General features: G+C 33.3%; 4 protein-coding genes across 5 annotated transcripts; 1 reads left to right on the top strand and 3 right to left on the bottom strand.

Moving 5' to 3' along the window:
• Nucleotides 1628-4549, top strand: LOC109361025 (laccase-6-like). The gene is made up of 6 exons (XM_019606309.1): nt 1628-1998; nt 2122-2273; nt 2358-2602; nt 2848-2976; nt 3218-4159; nt 4257-4549. The coding sequence occupies exons 1-6, from the start codon at nt 1810-1812 to the stop codon at nt 4385-4387; spliced, it is 1788 nt and encodes a 595-aa protein (XP_019461854.1). The 5' UTR covers nt 1628-1809; the 3' UTR covers nt 4388-4549.
• On the bottom strand, nt 4585-6763 carry LOC109361026 (pyridoxine/pyridoxamine 5'-phosphate oxidase 2). Of its 2 annotated transcripts, XM_019606311.1 has the most exons (6): nt 6500-6763; nt 6252-6284; nt 6073-6168; nt 5017-5184; nt 4787-4936; nt 4585-4731 (listed from the first exon to the last, which is right to left on the bottom strand). In XM_019606311.1, the coding sequence occupies exons 1-5, from the start codon at nt 6695-6697 to the stop codon at nt 4835-4837; spliced, it is 597 nt and encodes a 198-aa protein (XP_019461856.1). In that variant the 5' UTR covers nt 6698-6763; the 3' UTR covers nt 4585-4731; nt 4787-4834. The 2 variants fall into 2 exon arrangements, with proteins under 2 accessions (XP_019461856.1, XP_019461855.1); XM_019606310.1 differs by having other exon boundaries at nt 4585-4936.
• Nucleotides 10017-11503, bottom strand: LOC109359231 (myb-related protein 308-like). The gene is made up of 2 exons (XM_019603817.1): nt 11297-11503; nt 10017-10927 (listed from the first exon to the last, which is right to left on the bottom strand). Exons 1-2 carry the CDS (start codon nt 11427-11429, stop codon nt 10194-10196), a joined length of 867 nt encoding a protein of 288 aa, XP_019459362.1. The 5' UTR covers nt 11430-11503; the 3' UTR covers nt 10017-10193.
• On the bottom strand, nt 15934-16524 carry LOC109359668. Its single transcript, XM_019604365.1, has one exon. The coding sequence runs from the start codon at nt 16522-16524 to the stop codon at nt 15934-15936; it is 591 nt and encodes a 196-aa protein (XP_019459910.1).

Here is an 18788-nt window from a genome sequence, read left to right as displayed (position 1 = left end):
ATTTGTAACAACAATAAATCTGGATCACACAACCAATATTAGGATTAAAAGTTAGTTATTGATTACATAAAATGAATTCACTTGATACAAACTTTACTTGCAAGGTTAGGGTTGGAATCTCAAAGTCGTCATCATTTTAAGGAGTACTTTACTTTACTTACTACTCATAGTTAGGTAGGGATACTAGATCAAAGATAACAAAAAAAAGTAATACGAATAAAATGGAAATTGCACAAGTGCACAACACTACCAAATGATAGAAACTGATTAAGTTTAGCAAATATATGTAACCTTACACTCCTAAAACATCTTATTCATCCAAGAGTCAACAATTATGCCACAATCATTTTGTTTGAAATTCTAGTAAAAGGTGGGGACTTGCTAGCCTTTTTCTTAAACTACACGTTAGAGTAATAAAAAAACTACTCCTATTCAAAAACTTTTAGTCAAGTTGCAAATTATTGAGTAATTGGTTAAGTTAATTAAAGATGAATTTGGGATGATCACGTTCTCAAGGTTTGTAATTTAATTGGACGGATTTGAAGGAAGTGCCATCAACAATGCATGCATTAAATTTAGTGTTGAAATGTTCTCTTTACAAACAAATTGTTAGCATAAGGGTCGACCATGCAAAACACGTATTGCAAGCATCATGATCAAGTTAAACTTTCTGTATATATGCAAATCACTCAACCACAAAGATATTTGATTTAATAACATAAAAAATATATACTTACAAGATTTAGCGTAGTTTGTGCTCTAAATTGTAACAATAATGGTGGTATAGGGAGGTGAAGGCGTGCAACAAATTTGCTTATGATTGAGAAGAGGAAAATGTGTCTAATAAAAGCAAAACAAAGTAACCCACCTTTTACTCATCTTTTCCCTTAAATACAAAAGTGGAAATGAACGTTTTAATTTGTCTAAATCTTTGTCTTTTCGGTGCTTTATATATTCAACTCTTAAACATGTAGTTGCATTGGGACTAGAACATTGTTCCAAGTAATTGACAGCAACATTACTTTAGTGACAAACCCAATTCAGTTGATTTTTTAAACATGTGAAAAAGAAGATCATAAGAAAGGACTATAGTAAAATAAATAGAGTTCAATCAAAAGGACTTTGCTCTAAGTAATTGTTATAGAGATTTTGTTTTCTTTTGAACTTTAACAGCATCAATTAATTCATATAGCCTGAATATGGCTTTGCATTACTAGTGATAGCTGAAAGGAGGAGGCTGATTGTACTCTGAGTTCAAGCATTTAGTTTGCCATGTTAAGAACTAACTTGATTAGAGCATGTTATCCCAAAATAAAAAAAATAATAAAAGCACCCTAAGTTATGGAAAATATGTAGAAAGATATTTTCTAGTACTAGATGGTGCAGTATTAGATGAAAATGATAATTTGTATACAAAAAAAATTAAACACCCAAATTTTAAATTACTTTTTAAATAAAAAATTATAAATTAATAAACTCAACTTGATCTTAAATTTCAAGACTAGACTCTTCGGTACTAGAGAGTATGGTGGGGTTTGATATATAGCATGTGTGGCCTCCATTCTTAGTCAATGACATGATTTGTAACATAAAATGCTGACAGAAAATAAGAGAATAAATAGCTAAAAACAGTGAATGAAGAGGAAAGCTTATGCTGAAGCCTTCCCTACCATTGTGCTCATGTTGAATAATCACTCCCCAACACCTTATAATCACAAATTCACGCTATAGAAATCATGAAAGCTGACACATACAATACAACCTGCATAGCCTTTTTTTCTACTTTTCCCCTAATAAATATATTCACTAATGACATTCCACTCTAAGGGCTTTCATTCCATAGTACCTCAAACTTCCACCTCTATTCACCTCTTAAAAATGGCCAACTTAGTCACCTCATTTATGTTGTTGTTGAGTATGGTATCTTCTATATACGATGTGAAAGTTATGGCATATGGAAGTACCAGTGGAGAATCAACTAGGTTCTATGACTTCAAGGTACAAAATTTATTCTCTAAGTGCACATTATAACACAATATTTTACTTTCTAATGGGTTAAATACATGCACTACAATGCTTTCATACTCTATTATCTAATGCTCTTAATGGCTACATCTATAGGTACAAACTAAAACAATTACCAAGCTTTGCTCTTCCAAAGACATTGTCACAATTAATGGTATGTTTCCAGGGCCTGTAGTTTATGCACAGGAAGATGATAGAATCATAGTCAAAGTTACTAATAAGACACCTTTCAATGTAACAATTCACTGGTAATCCCAATCACAACCTCATGCTTAATAAAATAGTAAATTCAATGATATTTTATCACTAACATTGTTGATTTTAAACGTTAGGCATGGTGTCAGACAAAAGCTATCATGCTGGTATGATGGGCCATCCTTTATTACACAATGTCCAATTCAAGCAGGTCAAAGTTTTACTTATAATTTTACAGTGGTGAAGCAGAAGGGCACTTTCTTCTGGCATGCTCATGTTTCATGGCTAAGAGGAACAGTTTATGGGGCCATGATTGTTTTTCCAAAGATCATGGTGCCTTACCCATTTAAGGTTCCCTATCAAGAGCAAATAATCATTCTAGGTAACTTACAACATCCCCTTGAGGTTTGTTTGCGAGTTTGGTTTTGGAAGGGAAAGAAAAGAAATGAAAGACTTGAGAGTCATCTCACAAGTGTATTTCATGGCTCCCAAACCTTTTATTTTCCTCCATTTCTCTCCAAAAACAAACTCGGAAACGAACTCTTTAGAATTCAGAATGCTACATAGTTGTTTGTTCTTTCTCTATATAATAATGTTATTGTTTTGACTTGATTTGAATTATGGCAGGAGAGTACTGGTTGCAGGATCTCCAACACATTGAGAAAGCCACTATAGCAAGTGGAGGAGCTCCTCCTACAGCAGATGCATATACTATTAATGGTCATCTAGGCCCCAACTACAATTGCTCCACTAGTGGTATTAGATATAGAAGAAGATAACATCTAACAAAATAATTGTGATGGTGGTGATTTAACTTTATTGGGATGTGCTTAAAAGAGTCAACTAGTTGGGGTCAAACATGATTTTTAAAGATGTTTCAATTGTATAACTTCAAGCTATAGAAAGCAATCTAGATTAAGTAGTATATAATGAACAATTGGCTATCTTCTTTCACATAATGCATTTCTTTCATGCACTTCTCTCCTATTCATTTCAGATATCTACCAACTTGATGTGATTCCTGGGAAGACCTATTTGTTAAGACTGATTAATGCTGGTTTAAACACTGAGAACTTCTTTGCCATTGCTAATCACACATTAACAATTGTGGAAGCTGATGCTGAATACACAAAACCATTCACTACAGACACAGTGATGCTTGGACCAGGCCAAACATTGAATGTCCTTATCCTAGCTGATCAACCAGTAGGGAAATACTCCATGGTTGTTGCACCTTACAAGTCTGGCAGGTTTATTCAATATCAAAACATTTCAGCCATTGCCTACTTCAACTATATAGGAGCTGCACCTGATAGCCAGTATTTACCAGCTAAATTACCTGAACTTGATGATAAACTGGCTGTTAAAACAGTCATGGATGGATTAAGGAGCTTGAATCAAGTAAATGTTTTCAAAGAAATTGATATGAGCTTATTCATCACCATTGGATTGAATGTCCAAAAGTGTCATTCAAAGACACCAAAGCAGAACTGCCAAGCCATGAAAAATGGTGTCCTGTCAGCTTCAATGAACAATATAAGTTTCGTTCATCCAAATATTTCAATCCTAGAAGCTTATTATAAGAAGATAAAAGGATCATATACTGAAGATTTCCCTGATGTGCCCCCTAAGTTCTATGACTTTGTTTATGGTGCACCTAATAACATAACATATGACACACAATCATTGAATGGGACTAGAACAAAGGTCCTAGAATATGGTAGCAGGGTGCAAATCATTATGCAGAACACAGGAACGGTCAACATTGAAAACCACCCAATTCACTTTCATGGCTACAGCTTTTACGTGGTAGGGTATGGCACAGGGAACTATAATCCACTAACTGCAGAATTCAACTTAGTAGATCCTCCATACATGAACACGATTGGAGTTCCGGTGGGTGGATGGGCAGTAATTCGCTTTGTTGCTGATAATCCAGGTAAAAACCTTAATGCGTATTTCATTTCTGTGCTCTTTTACTTAAACAACAAGGAACTATTGATTTCTTATTATGAATAACATGAAACTGTTTACAGGGGTGTGGTTTATGCACTGCCACATTGAGATACACCAATCATGGGGACTAGGAATGGTATTTATAGTGAAAAATGGAAAAGGAAAGTTGGAATCCTTACCACATCCTCCATCAGACCTGCCAAGATGTTAAGACTATCATACAGTAGCACCAACGGAATATTATAAATAGTGCTGACAGATCCGGTTGATGTGTTCTTTAGCTCCAAATCTGTAACTGCAATATGTGGCAATGTTCTATTTATTTTTAAACAACAAAAACATGGATGTAAAGAATTAAACCTCTTTTCCTTCAGTAGTTATATCTGCTAACCAATCAGAATTTCGTAATGAAGTAAAACATTAATATTATTGGAAATCAAACTGAAAGAGTTACTCCACTTTTCTCCAAGTATCCAACTTATACTAGTTCCCAATGACATGTCAATATAGGCTAGAGGTTCAAGACAAAAGGCTAATTCATATATCAACCAACTACAAGCTTCAACTGTTCAGAATGTGAGGGCCATACAGGTTGACCTAGTGATCATTGACGTGCAATTGTTGTTTGATGTGAAATCTAAATATTAAATAGAACAATTTATGGGTTGACCCTCTCCATAATCCAGCTTTTCTTCGCTGCAGCACTCACACTTGATTTAAATGCTAGCCTCTGACTATTCTTCAGATTTAAGTAATCAACCTGTAAGTGGTTGAAGCTAAAGTGATTATTTGGAAGCAAAAAGGAATATATTAATGTTAGTCTAGGAGTGATATCACTACCTGATCTGGTTCTAGAATCAGAAGACAAAAAGCATCAACTGGACCTGTAGAAGGATCTAAAGATATTTCTGGCTGTGCTTGTTCACCTAGAGACGGAAGTCCTGGTTCAGGCCCCAAATATTGAGACCTTGATCTCAATGAACTAGCAAACCAAGATTTCTCTCTTTGCTGCATTAAGAATTAATAAAATGGGGGGAAATTATAGCATTTGATAACATCTAATTTTGAAAAGAAGAATGATACGTAATATAGCCCTTGGAACACATACATATATACATATACTCTACGCACATATATTATACATGTAAAATATATATGATTATATGTTTTGAACTGGTATTCTAGGACAGCTAACATGAATGAGCCAAAACTAGTTAGCCCAAATATTGACTCTGTGTTGCTTTGACCATCTTGACCAGTTACCTACCTAATATGAAATTATCATATCATAACCAAAAAAATTACATCTAAATTGTATCTTTTGATATACAACTTGACCTGCAAATTACTAGGCTTGAGGCTAGTTCAGATTGCACACATAACAGATGGATATTCTCATCTCCTGAGCATGAATAATTGCTATTAGAAACGGATCCTGTCTTAAAGTGGAAACCTCAACTTTTCTTCATATTAGTAAATTTCTTGTTTTAAATACCCCGGTCTTTCCTCAGTGTAATGGCCTAAAAACATTTCATGACAAGACAGTAAGTGTGTTGAATTTCAATATCCACTCTATTTATCTCATTCGAATTCATGGAAATAAGTTGTTTTCGCATGGCTGAGCATTATGCCCAATGCTTTACATATCATAAAAACGAAATACTTATGCATTATGCTTCTCTCGGTTAGAGAAAGAATCGAATGGTTCTGAATAGCATAATTGCTTTACCTGCATTAATATTATTTTTCATCTGATAACTTTGCCAAAACAATTGTAACAGTTATGTAGAAACATGCAATTTGCAAAACCCCACTTATTGTAAGGGAAAGACGGCAAAGGGAAATAACTACTTCACAGAATGTCGTTCAAGCACAATGAAATATTTGCCATCAAACCTGAAGTTTTAGCGGGTCAGGATTCCATCCATCAACCACATCCACATTGCCATTTATCCGGAATTGCTCCCAGGAATCAGTGAAATACCAACATATCTAAAACAAAAACTACACTCAGTTTCAAAATCTATGCCCCTTACGGTAAACAAAAAATGTGTACTACAGATAAAAAAAACAACCTCTGCAGAGGGGCATAGCTTGAGCTCTTCAATCTGCATTGATATTGAAGTTACTCAAAATCCACATCAAAGTAAGTAACTTTTCAAACACAACGCTTATAAAAAGAAGAAGAAAACTTTTCAAATAGAATGATATCATTAAATTGTAAATATATTCCAAACCCAGTAACAAAATTCCAATAACTAAAAAACCCAGATTTTAATTTCTCATGTTGAAGGTGAATAAAAGGGGAAAGGGGAAGAATAACCTTGGGAGTGCGGGAATCGGTGTTAATAAGGATGTTATCGGTGTTATCTTGGAATCCTCTGAAAACGACAGTGCGATTGGAAGGTTTTCCATTGGTTCCTATGGAAGCGAGTTGAAAGAAAGAGGAATGCCTGAGATGAGTGTTAGATTCCAAAGCGCCAACAAGAAGTTGCTTCCATGCCACTGTCCCCATTTCCATTGTTTTTCTGAATTCCCCATGTAATATGTAATAAGAGGATGAATAAACACTATAAAAATTTCATCTCCTCCTTTGTTTGGTTGGTGAAAGAAAATGAGTGGAAAGAAAGTTTGAAAGAAAATGAGTGGAAAGAAAGTTTGAAAGAAAAAAAGAGATTAAATATATCAAATAATATATATATATATATCCTCATCACATTAGATATAAAAATGTTTTTAATTATTTGATTTAATATATTAAACGTATTTTAGTCATTTAGTGATTATATAAGTATAATAAATATAGTTGTTGATAAATTAATTTACCTTATTAGTCTAAAAAATGAATAATGAAGCCTAATTTAAAAAATAGTCATAAAACACATCTCAAAATGTTTATTTTTCAAAGTAAGTTTCATTTGCCACAATGAAAATAAAAGTTTTATATTGGTTCCAGATTTTTTTTTTCTCTTTATTATATTTTATCTCCTTAACCGAATAGTTTCACACAAACCAAACATAGGCTAAGATTTTGGTGGGCAGTATTGTCCTCTCCAACCAATGTTGTTTCACTTAAAGAACAAAAGACAAATATATAAGCTAACATCCACAACAAATATAAGTGGATAATACTTAATGAATTTACTTCATTGATATTGTGAAATGGCATAGAATACAACACCAAGGTAACCCACATACAATAATATAGCATGTGAATAATTATACATCTATCACTTAATATCAAACACATGCAAAATAGGTATGAAGACGGTACCTTAAGGCATGGGGGATGAATGCTCTGATGGAAGTTTTAGATATTACATGTTTTTTTATCTATGGGGACTCGTCAGAATCACTTATATAGGTTTATAATTTTTTATATGTTTTCCTTCATTTTCCAGACACATAATTGCACTATTTTCCAGTTACACTGACATGGCTTATCTCCAATGTTTTGCCATTATTGCCAATTATCAGTCTTGTCTGTTAGAATCTGATTTTAACTACACCTAAGTATATTTCAACCTTCACATCCTAAAGCATAACTCATAGTTTGTCATACATACCCTTCACATTTAAAAGTTTTTCTTCAGAAATTCTCTCTTGCCCAAAACTTTAATACTACATTTGGTATCATAGAAAGATATGATAAAGAGAATGAGAAGAGAGAAGTTGAAGAGAAATATGATCTTTTCTCTTTTGGTTTAGGAGAGAATTTGAAGAAAAAAGAGTAAAAAAATGCAATAGATGTGAACCAATTTCTTTCTCTTCTTATGGTTTTCTATATAATAAAAAAATCACTATATTTCTCATCTTTTTCTCTATTTTTGTTTTCTTTTTCTTTTTCACATATTTTTATTTTTTTATTTTCTTTTCTCCAACCAAAGTCAACATAAGTGTGTTTATGTCATCGTACATCATTATAATGATGTCTTGGAAGAGATTAATCATTATGAGGAACTTTTTTATGTACATAAAAATATAACTAGAAAGCTAATATTAAAAGAACACCTTTACAATTAAAAAATAACCCTAAACCTTTATAATTTTTGCATCTTGAAAAAAATACTCACTTCCTACCTCATCTTTTGTTATTTTAGGTTTTTTTCTTTGTTTCAAAAAATTTGTTGTTCTAAAATTCTAGATTATCTCAATTATATCATCACTCAATAAGTATACCTATTATTAATTAAGTCCATTTTTCATTGGAATAAATTGAAGTATTTTTTAAAATATAATACTCTTTGAATAATTTCTTAATATGTGTTATTCTTAAACAACAAAATGTATGATTTAAAGAAGATAGTTTTTAGTTACTATTTTACTATACTTACTTTTGTTGCACAATAAATTATATACCATAGTGTTGGGGTGATTGCAATTTAAAAACGAACCTGTAAACTAGTCTAATTTAACATCACCAAAACATTTCCTTACATTTTTACCTATAACATATATAAAAAATGTTTGACTTATGAGAAAGGCCAAGTAAAAGATTTTAGTTTTCATAATGGAATGGTGACATTAATCCACATAAAAAATATGGAGGATTAAATTGAACTTTGAAGAATTGGATTAAAACCTGACAACAAAAATAAAAAAACTAATATATTATTATACCCAATATCAGCCACTATGTAGGTTGAAAATGCATTAAACATAAATGCATTTACCAGGTTTGGCTTGTTTACTCTATGGCTCTACTAATAAAGCTTCATTTATGGGTAAAACTATTGATGATCTCAATTTTTTATGTGTTAATCAATGATATTAATCTTTTTGGAATGCATGACAGTTGCTCCCAGTTTTGTTAACATAATGAAAATTCCGCAGAATTATATACTACTAGTTTTCTACATACTCTCTCAATCATCTATTTACACTTCTCATTAGTTAGTGATAGTTTTTTTGGGTTATCTAGTGATAATTATATATAATACTGTATTGAACAAAAATTATAATTAGTGCTTATCTAAAAAACTATAATTAGTTAGTGAAGAGAAAAGATAAATAATTTCAAGTGTTAATAACATAGCCCTTATTTAAATCCTTTTTAATTAGTATAACTGCTACCCCCAATAGAACATAGTAAATTAAAGTGGTCTGCATAATGGCCTATTCAACTTTGGATCCTTTAAAGATCCCTTTCACCAATTATATCATTAAAGATACAAAACAGCACAAAAAACACAACACATTCTAAAAGGAGGAAAGAAGATGTTATCTTATATGTCTCGTATTAATAAAAACATGATATATTATTAAAAAATTTAAACATTTATTAATATTGTTATTTTTATTAGTTTGATGAGGAGAATTATTTTTATTGGTTTGATGAGGAGACAACATATAAAACAAAATATATTTGTTTGATGAAGAGAATTAAAAATGGCCCAAATATCCCAAATGCTCAAACAACCAATGCTTGAAGTCTTTGATGTTTAGTGATAATATATTAATATCCATACAAGCATTAGATTTGGAAGTCCATGTGATTTGCACAAGCAAAAAAGTTGCATTTATTTTAAAATATTAATAGATGCTAAAGTAATCAACTTTAAAAAAGCCAAATAGTGATTACAACAGGAGATAGACACAACTCTCTTGTCACTCGTTGATGGTTTGGCGTTATTTTTGTTTATGGGTCCAACACATTACTTTTATTTCAAGGCCTTTGAGAATTGTGTTAAAAATCTTTCCCAAGACCCATGTTACAAAATATCTTGATATACTTCATCATTATTATTCAGTTCACACTCGGTTAAATCATCATTTTATTTATGTTTCAATAATTCATCCAGTTTAAAAAAGAATTACTAATTAAATAAAAAGTAATACCCTATCAACCCATTCTTTCAATTATGTAATCAAGAGGATAAAAGGCCAAAGGTTAGAAGGTAACACACTTTAGGAGCTAAACTTCAAAGTTCAAACATTTGGTTTGATCTCTTAAGTAAAAGTTGTTTTATTCATTTATACACAAAGTTAATTTCTTATTTTCTTCTTCTACATCATTTTTAGACCAAAAAAGATTCAGCAAAAGAATCTAAATCCAATTCATATTGGCAAGTATCTTCCACGCTCAAGAGTTGAAAGTACTCTTCATATAGTTTCTCTAACGTGCCTTGGCCATGATCCATGGGAAAATATGTTTGGCATTCCAACACATTTGATTCATTGACTATGTCATGGTCTTCACAAAAAAAGCCAAACCCATCATTTTCTCCCATACCAACTTCACACACCAAATTCATCACATCTTCTGTTCCTTCTTGGCTTTCAACCTTACTATTACTATTATTATTACCTTGGCTTGATGACGCACTTGAATCAAAGGTGAAACTACTATCTGTTCTTGGCAAAGTTAAAGGTTTGACCCTAATGGGTTTTGGTAAATAAACTTTTGTCTTCTTCTGTATCTCTTCATCTTCATTTGTTTCTTTGTTTTTCTTCTTGTCCTTCTTCTGTTTGTTCTTCTTTGTCTTCTTTTTGCTGGCACTGGGTGATTCTTCATCTAGATCTGGTCCTTGATTTCTCATCTTTTTACAAAGGTGAGTGTTCCAATAGTTCTTTATTTCATTATCTGTTCGCCCTGGTATTCTTCCTGCTATAAGAGACCACCTATTTCCAAGAAGAGAATGCATTCTGATGATAAGATCATCTTCTTCTAGAGTTATGTTACCTCTCTTTATATCTGGTCTTAGATAGTTCATCCACCTCAATCTACAACTTTTTCCACATCTAAGAAGCCCTGCATCAAACCCAATTATTTAGTATAAAGTTCTGTTGAGAAGGGTACACCCTTTTAATTTAATTTGTCTAGAAAATATCTTATGGACCAAATACAAAATAAAGATATTGTTTTGTTTATGATAGGTTGTAAAACATCTTACAATAACATTTTTTTTGTATTTGCATTTATAAGGAAAAGAGTCATCTCTCAAATATTATTAAACTAGTTATATGAACTACTTTTAGAAATTGTGAATCATACCCAAGATTTCTAGTGGAAAAGAATATACTCTTGAGATATCAATTTGAGAAAATCAAGGTATGTATGAAGTTATGAAGAGAAAAGGGATGGGTGGAATTAATAAATGAAATAGCACAAAACTCTTACCAGCCTTTTTTGGTAGTGACTTCCATTGGCCTTCTCCATGAGCTTGAATATATTTGGTGAGTAATGCATCTTCTTTAGGAGTCCATGCACCTTTGTGCAACCCAACTTTAGAACAACAAGGTGCTCTTCCCATCTTTTTGTGATCCCTCTCTATTGAACTATACAAAGAGCAAATTGTACTCTATAAAGTGGAGAGAAGGTCCTTTTTCTCAAAGGGGTATAGAGCACCTTACCCTTTTAAATACTAGAGCACTAACCGACTAACCGTACCAACACTCCATTTTTTTATTATAATATTATGATTATTTAATTTTATGCGATGTATTAGGACAAATTAAAAGCCAGCCGTGGCTGCTTTAGTCCATTCAAATTTCCTTTAGGTTGTATAGTTGTCATTATAGAATGGCTATTAATTTATTTATATTGAAAGGTGAAAATGGGTAGTGGAATTTATTATTAGATGAATGTAATAATATTTATGTACTATAAAAATTTATATACATTCATTATATTATTTATTTAGTTTTTAAAGAATCAATAATGATTAAATATAAATAATAAATGATATAATAATAGTATATAAAATTCATATACTTTTTTTTCTGTTCTTACATTTTTATAGAACAGTCGAAGTATTACAGGAATAACAATCTTTCCTTTTAATTCTTCCAAAGTTTTATTAATTTATTATTATTATTATTATCTATACTATATATAAAAGGAAAATATGTTGTAACTAATATTATGATATAATTTTTGTTTTCCTATTTCGTCATTAATACTTTTTATTTTCTAAAAAAACATATAATCATATATAACTTTCATCAAATATTAACTATCTTCTCAACTTAAATTGACAATTAAAATAATGACAAAAAATATAATATAAAGTGCATCAAATAAAAATTATAATATAAAGTACATTCAATACAAAAATATTCTCATTGAACAAAATAAAATATAAAAAACTTAAATATTTGACACCATAAAGTAAAAACTATAACATAATTATTGTTATCAAATGATTAAAAAATATCGTTTAATGATTAATATTTTTCTGAAACATTTAATGTTTAATTTGGTATGACTAAAGGAAATGATTTTTGCATATAATCATAGTGTGTACAACATGTATATATAGTGATCCTCAAATAATGATGGAATCAATCATTAATTCTATGATGTAGATTTCCTATGAATTAGTGATCATGAGTGCTAGGATTGCTCATGTGGTTTAAATGCCATAGCTGATTCCTTATATCAAGGGATTTGATTTAGTGGAGGAGTGATGGTCCTCATTACACCTCCGCAAGATTGGGTCACCATTGGTGACAGCAAGCTTGTCTCGAAGCGGAGCAAATTTGGCTTTGGATAGCGACTTTGTAAGAATATCCGCAATTTGATCGTTGGTTGAGATGTGAGAGATGGTTAGCTTTCTCATTTGAACCAGTTGACGAACAAAATGATAGTCAAGGGCAATGTGTTTCATACGTGAATGGAACACTGGATTTGAGCATAAGTATGTTGCACCAATATTGTCACAGAATAGCTTAGGAGTGTGAGTTTTGACGCCAAGTTCTCCAAGGAGGTTGAGCAGCCACATGATTTCAGCGGAGGTGTGTGCAATGGATCTATATTCAGCTTCTGTGGAGGATCTAGCCACTATTCTTTGTCGTTTTGACAGCCAAGAGACTGGATTCCACCAAAGTAAATAACAAAGGCAGAGGTAGAAGTTCTGTCATCTTGAGTGTTAAGCCATAGTTGAGTGTAAGTTTGAGATATCTTAGAACACGTTTGAGTTGTTGAAGATGAGTTTGAGTTGGTTTGTGCATGAATTGAGAGAGTTTGTTGATGGCAAAGGACAAATCTAGACGCGTGAGTGTGAGGTATTGTAATGCACCAATAATTGATCTGAAGTTTTAAGCATCAGCAGGGGCAGAGCCATCCTGTAATGTAAGTAGTGTGGATGTGGCAAGAGGTGTGCAGGTTGTCTTGGCTCCTGTCATGTGGAATTTATCCAATAGGTCACGAATGTAGCCATGTTGAGTGAGTAGAAGGCCTTGCTTGGTTGAGATGAGCTCAATGTCGAGGAAGTAGTGAGGATATCCAAGGAATTTGAGGGGAAACTGGAGTGACAGTTTGGCCATGAAGTTGTGGAGGAAGTTGTTGTCACTCCCTGTTAATAGAAGGTCATCAACATAGACCCAAAGGAAGGCTTGGATTCCATGTGTGTTGTAGATGAATAGGGAGCTATCACTAAGGCTGGTGTGAAATCCATAGGAGATAACAAATGCCTTTAGTGAATCGTGCCAAGCCCGAGGTGCTTGCCTCAAACCATAGATTGCTTTTCTGAGTTTGCATACATGATGAGGGAACTCAGTGTGCACGAAACCAGGTGGTTGGTGCATGTAAACATTTCCCGTTAGAGTGCCTTGTAGGAATGCATTGTTTATATCTAGTTGGTGCGTAGGCCATTTGTAGTGAAGAGCAAGAGTGAGAACAACCTTAATAGTTTGGGGTTTAACCACTGGTGAAAAGGTTTCTTTGAAGTCAATGTTGGGTGTTTGCGTGAAGCCTTTTGCAACTAGTCTGGCCTTGTATCTTGCAATTGTACCATCTGGATTTCTTTTGATTCGGAATAGCCACTTGCAGCCTACTAGGTTCTGAGCTTCTTCCCTAGGTACTAGGTTCCATGTACCATTGGTCATGAGAGCATCAAATTCTGTTGAGCGGGCTTGTCTCCAATGAGGGATCTTGAGAGCTTGAGTTATGATGGAGGGTTCAAGGTTTTCTGGAAGGTCATGTTTTATGGCAGTGAGTATGTGTTTTGGCTTGAAGATGTTGTTTTTGGATTTGGTGGTCATAGGGTGACTTCTGTGGGGTGGGTTGGTGATGGAGTTCTAGAGTGGTGGAGAGTGGTTTGATGATGTGGTATGAGGTAGGTTGGGTTGGGGAAGGTTAATGATGTTAGAATATGTGGTGTGGTTGAGAGGAATGATGTAGGGAAGTGTGGTTTCAGTTGCAGGGGCAGGAGGATTTGGGTTTGGTTGTTGGATTAAGTAGGCATAGGGAAAGGAGTTTTCAATGAATTGGACATGCCTTGAGGTGTAAACTCTGTTGGAAAGAGGTTCTAGGCAAAGATATGCATATTGACTTTGGGAGTAGCCAGGAAAATGCAGGGTAAGGATCTATGTTGAAGTTTATTTTGTGTGTAGGGTCTCAACCATGGGAAACATAAGCAACCAAATGAATGGAGCTTAGTGTACTCAGGTGGTTTGTTGGACATTACTGTGAAGGGGGTCTTCATGTTGAGCTTGGCAGTGGGCATTCTATTGATCAGATATGTTGTTGTGAGCAATGCATAGGACCAGAGTGTAGCTGGTAGGTTGGCATGATGTAACAGAGCTCTACCTATTTCTACTACGTGTCTATGTCTTCTCTCTGTCGTGCCATTGACCTCTGGTGTTTGAGGTGGGCTAGTGAGATGAGTAATGCCTTGGGAAGCCAGGAAATGTTTCAATTTGATGAATTCACCACCATTATCAGAGAACACTGTCACAATTGGTAAGTTAAAATACTTTTCAACAAGACTTTTAAACTGAACAAAGATGGAGAATACATCTGACTTATTTTTCATTGGATATAACCAAATATATTTAGAGAAATGATCAACTAAAATTAAATAATAAAGTGATCCATATGATGATTTGATAGGAGCAAGGCCCCATACATCTGAGAAGAGGAGTTCTAGTGGTTTAATGATGTGAAGATGATGACTAGAGAATGGGAGCTTGTGACTCTTAGCACAATGACAAGAGATGCAATCATAGGTAGCAGGAGGTCTTAGAGGAATAGAGCTGTGATTTGCCAGATGCTTGATTATTTTGATTGAAGGATGACCAAGTTTGTGATGCCATGTTGAAATAGATTGAAGACTAGTGAGGTGAGCATGTGGTGAAGGAGTTGTGTTGTTGTTGGAAGGTGGGTGGTAGAGGTCCTTGTAGTAGTGTTTGGCCCGAAGTCAGGTCCTTAACAATGAAGCAGTCAGAGAAGAATTCAACAGAGCATTGGTTAGTTTGACATAGTTTAGAAATAGATACAAGATTAGTTGTTATATTAGGGACACACAAGACTTGTTTATGAGACAAAGATTTAGTGTTGGTTGGTATTTTAGTGTGTCCAATGTGAGTTATTTGCAAACCTGAGCCATCTGCAACAAGTACTTGATCTGAGTCTGGGTATGTGTTTGCCAGTGTTAGTTGTTGTAGGTCTTGAGTGATGTGGTGAGATGCTCCAGTGTCCATGATCCAACTAGAGTTCTGCATTGGTGAGGTATGAGTGGTCATGTGAACGTAGGGCCTTGTCCCATGCCTCTTAGGATAACCATGGATTTTGTAACATTTCTTTGCACTGTGGCCTGGTCTTTCACAGAATTGGCAGACGACTTGCTGGACAGAGTTATGTAATGTTGAGGGTGTGGGAGCATTGTGTGTAGGTTTGTACCTTTGTTGCCCTCTGAATCTTGTAGCTGCATGTGCTGTAGGGACCAGAAGAGTGGATTGTTGATGGTTGTCACGGGATAGAATTGTTTCAAAATCCATTAACTTCTCATGTAGTTCAGCATAGGTGATTGGAGTCTATCTGCTGCATAATGCTGCAGAAATTTCTTTGTAGAATGTACTCAGACCATTTAGTGTGTGAATAACTAGATCTGTGCTATCTAGAGGGTTGTCAATGATGGCTAGTTCATCAGCAATGGCCTTGACCCCTTGAAGATAGGCAGCCATAGGTTGTGTGCTTGTGGTGATCTTTTGCTTGAGGGTCATGATGCGCACTCTGGATCTACTAGCATACATGGTTTTCAAGGTCTCCCATGCTTGTAAGGAAGATTGGACCGTGCCAAGGTGAGTGACAACGGTTGCAGCCATAAAGGAGATAATTCCATGCAGGATGAGTTGATCCTGATGGATCCAATGTGTGTATGCTGGATTGATGAGGGAGGATTTTTCATCCAAGTGTTTGGGTGGACAGATGATGCTGCCATTGATGTATCCTAAGAGATCATATCCCATTAGAAGGGATATGAATTGCAGACGCCAAGCTGAATAATTCTCTCCATCAAGTTTAATGTAAAGTTGTGAGCCAACATTGAGAATAACAAGTTTATCAATGTTGCTAGAAGAAGTGTTGTTTGGGGTGGCCTCAGTTTCAGAGGTGGAAGAATTCATGTTGCTGTGATGAGGACAGCGAGGCTAGATCGAAAAAAAATTGTAGTTATGCTTGGACAACTCTTGATACCATAAAGGAAATGATTTTTGCATATAATCATAGTGTGTACAACATGTATATATAGTGATCCTCAAATAATGATGGAATCAATCATTAATTCTATGATGTAGATTTCCTATGAATTAGTGATCATAAGTGCTAGGATTGCTCATGTGGTTTAAATGCCATAGTTGATTCCTTATATCAAGGGATTTGATTTAGCGGAGGAGTGATGGTCCTCATTAATGACTATATGTATTTATTAAAAAGAAATTAGAAGAGTCGTCATTAGGCAACACTTTATTCTTAATAATTATGTATTTTTATTCCTAATTTTAGAATTATATTACTGAGTATAATCCTCCATTTTATTTTAATCTTATTTTTCTCCAAAGTTTTAATTGTGTGCAATATTACCATCATTTATTATAATTTATCTAATGCAAAAGTGTGCATAGTCAAATTATCACCATTTTAAACCTGTGTTTGGGTCTTTGAATTTTAGTCTCATGGTACTTCTCTCGTATAAGTTTATTCATGATACCTAATAATTATATGTATGGGAACAGGACATTGGTATAGCATGTTCAAAGTAGGGATAAGAAATTGTCCCATAGTTTTGTGATCCCACAAAGAACAAGGTTTTTTTTCAAATAAGCCAATTCGTTTGGGACCCTACGAATCCACTCTTTTTCCTATTCAAAGATCAGTCTTTTGTTGTTTTTCATATTTGAACCAAAATCTTTTGTCCTAAGATAATTTTGTCGTCATGTCTTTAATTAATTAAATTTAACAAAATAATATTAAATTGTTATTTTTTGTTTCTATAAATTTTATTTTTAATTAAATAATATTTTTTAATTAGATGATGACAAGTGAAACAAGAATAGTGATATATGTTTTCCATTTGTCTTATTTAAGTTGTTGTAAGTAGGAATTTTTCGGTAAGGATGGAGAATGGAGGAAATCTTCTTAGAGGAAATTTTGGTTGGGGATCATGCCTCCGACCTACAAGGTCTCAGTCTCAAAGTTAATATAGAAAATCCTTGTACATATACAAATTACCTAGATAGGTTTATTTTTAAATTTAAAATGGATATTATAGGAATCAAATTTGATGTTGCACATGTTATTTAAGTTACTTTATTGTTGGTTCAACTTTATAAATTTGATTTAATTTAAATTTAATGAGATAATGAGTTTTTCACTAAAAAGTTCATTAATTTATGGGAATGAGGAAGAGGAGATAAAAAGCAGATGAGTGTAGCATTCCTTACCCATTATTACTCATAATGGCAAGGATGTCCCTTCAAATTTATCTATTGTTTGTCCTCAAGCAAGTATTATGTCTAACTTTCACATTCATGCATGAATGATGATATAGAAATCATGACACAAAATAACATGCAATCTCATGTTAGTTTTGAAACAATCCAGACATCAAGACAATACAATCATAAACAAATTTAATTCAAGTTAAATCTTTGAGTCATAACAACTACATGAATTAAGGTTACTCTTCGCTCATCACTCTCGTGTGTTTAAATGTCATAGTGTTTTGCGCAAAACTTTTCATGAAAGTAAATTACCATAGGTTTGATTATAGACCAAATCGTCACTGACTGTATTTGAATGCATGAAAAAATCAAGAGGTTTTTAAATGGTTATAATGAGGCCAAAGTGAATGATTTAAGGTGATATAGTTCAAAAGGCTTACAAATGTTTCCCAAAATACTTAAACATTTTATACATCTGATTGAAGCATTGAGATTCTCTTAGTAGCTTTATTTTATCATATGATACTTTTTAAATCAACCTTTCTCCTTACAACATATTTTTTTTCCATCTCTTCTCTTATAGTATACTTTGTTTTTCTTTTTTTCTTTTTTTTTTTGAGATTTTCTAAAAGATAAGAGATGAAATTAATTTATTTATTTTCTTCTTCATCTTTTATGGATTCTTTCATCACATATGACATTTTTACCTTTTCTCATTGCTTCAACCAAACATCATAAATTACCCTAAACCCTCATTTGAGTAGCTACGAAAAATAATTAAAGTTCAAGCTCAAAAGTTGGCAACTAATGAGTTTTCAATGTTTATAGTAAGTGGTTGAAAGTCAAAAGAAAAAGTCATAATTGTCTCTATCATTTTAATGCATACAGACATCCTTCAATGTTGAAACAGTCACAAATCAAGTTATAGAATGTACAATCATAGAAAA

Source organism: Lupinus angustifolius, chromosome LG11, assembly GCF_001865875.1.
Source record: "Lupinus angustifolius cultivar Tanjil chromosome LG11, LupAngTanjil_v1.0, whole genome shotgun sequence".
Lineage (NCBI taxonomy): Eukaryota > Viridiplantae > Streptophyta > Magnoliopsida > Fabales > Fabaceae > Lupinus > Lupinus angustifolius.
This window is presented reverse-complemented; position numbering and strand designations above follow the sequence as displayed.

Excerpts from the sequence above, each read along its gene's own strand:
- LOC109361025 (XM_019606309.1), top strand. The coding sequence starts at position 1,810 with ATGACATTCCACTCTAAGGGCTTTCATTCCATAGTACCTCAAACTTCC. Across the intron at positions 2,274-2,357 it reads TTCAATGTAACAATTCACTG|GCATGGTGTCAGACAAAAGC; the intron begins GTAATCCCAATC and ends TTTAAACGTTAG. Across the intron at positions 2,977-3,217 it reads CTACAATTGCTCCACTAGTG|ATATCTACCAACTTGATGTG; the intron begins GTATTAGATATA and ends TATTCATTTCAG.
- LOC109361026 (XM_019606310.1), bottom strand. The coding sequence starts at position 6,697 with ATGGAAATGGGGACAGTGGCATGGAAGCAACTTCTTGTTGGCGCTTTG. Across the intron at positions 6,285-6,499 it reads CCGATTCCCGCACTCCCAAG|ATTGAAGAGCTCAAGCTATG; the intron begins GTTATTCTTCCC and ends ATATCAATGCAG. Across the intron at positions 5,185-6,072 it reads CTGACCCGCTAAAACTTCAG|CAAAGAGAGAAATCTTGGTT; the intron begins GTTTGATGGCAA and ends TTCTTAATGCAG.
- LOC109359231 (XM_019603817.1), bottom strand. The coding sequence starts at position 11,429 with ATGGGAAGAGCACCTTGTTGTTCTAAAGTTGGGTTGCACAAAGGTGCA. Across the intron at positions 10,928-11,296 it reads GTCACTACCAAAAAAGGCTG|GGCTTCTTAGATGTGGAAAA; the intron begins GTAAGAGTTTTG and ends GGTTTGATGCAG.
- LOC109359668 (XM_019604365.1), bottom strand. The coding sequence starts at position 16,524 with ATGAATTCTTCCACCTCTGAAACTGAGGCCACCCCAAACAACACTTCT.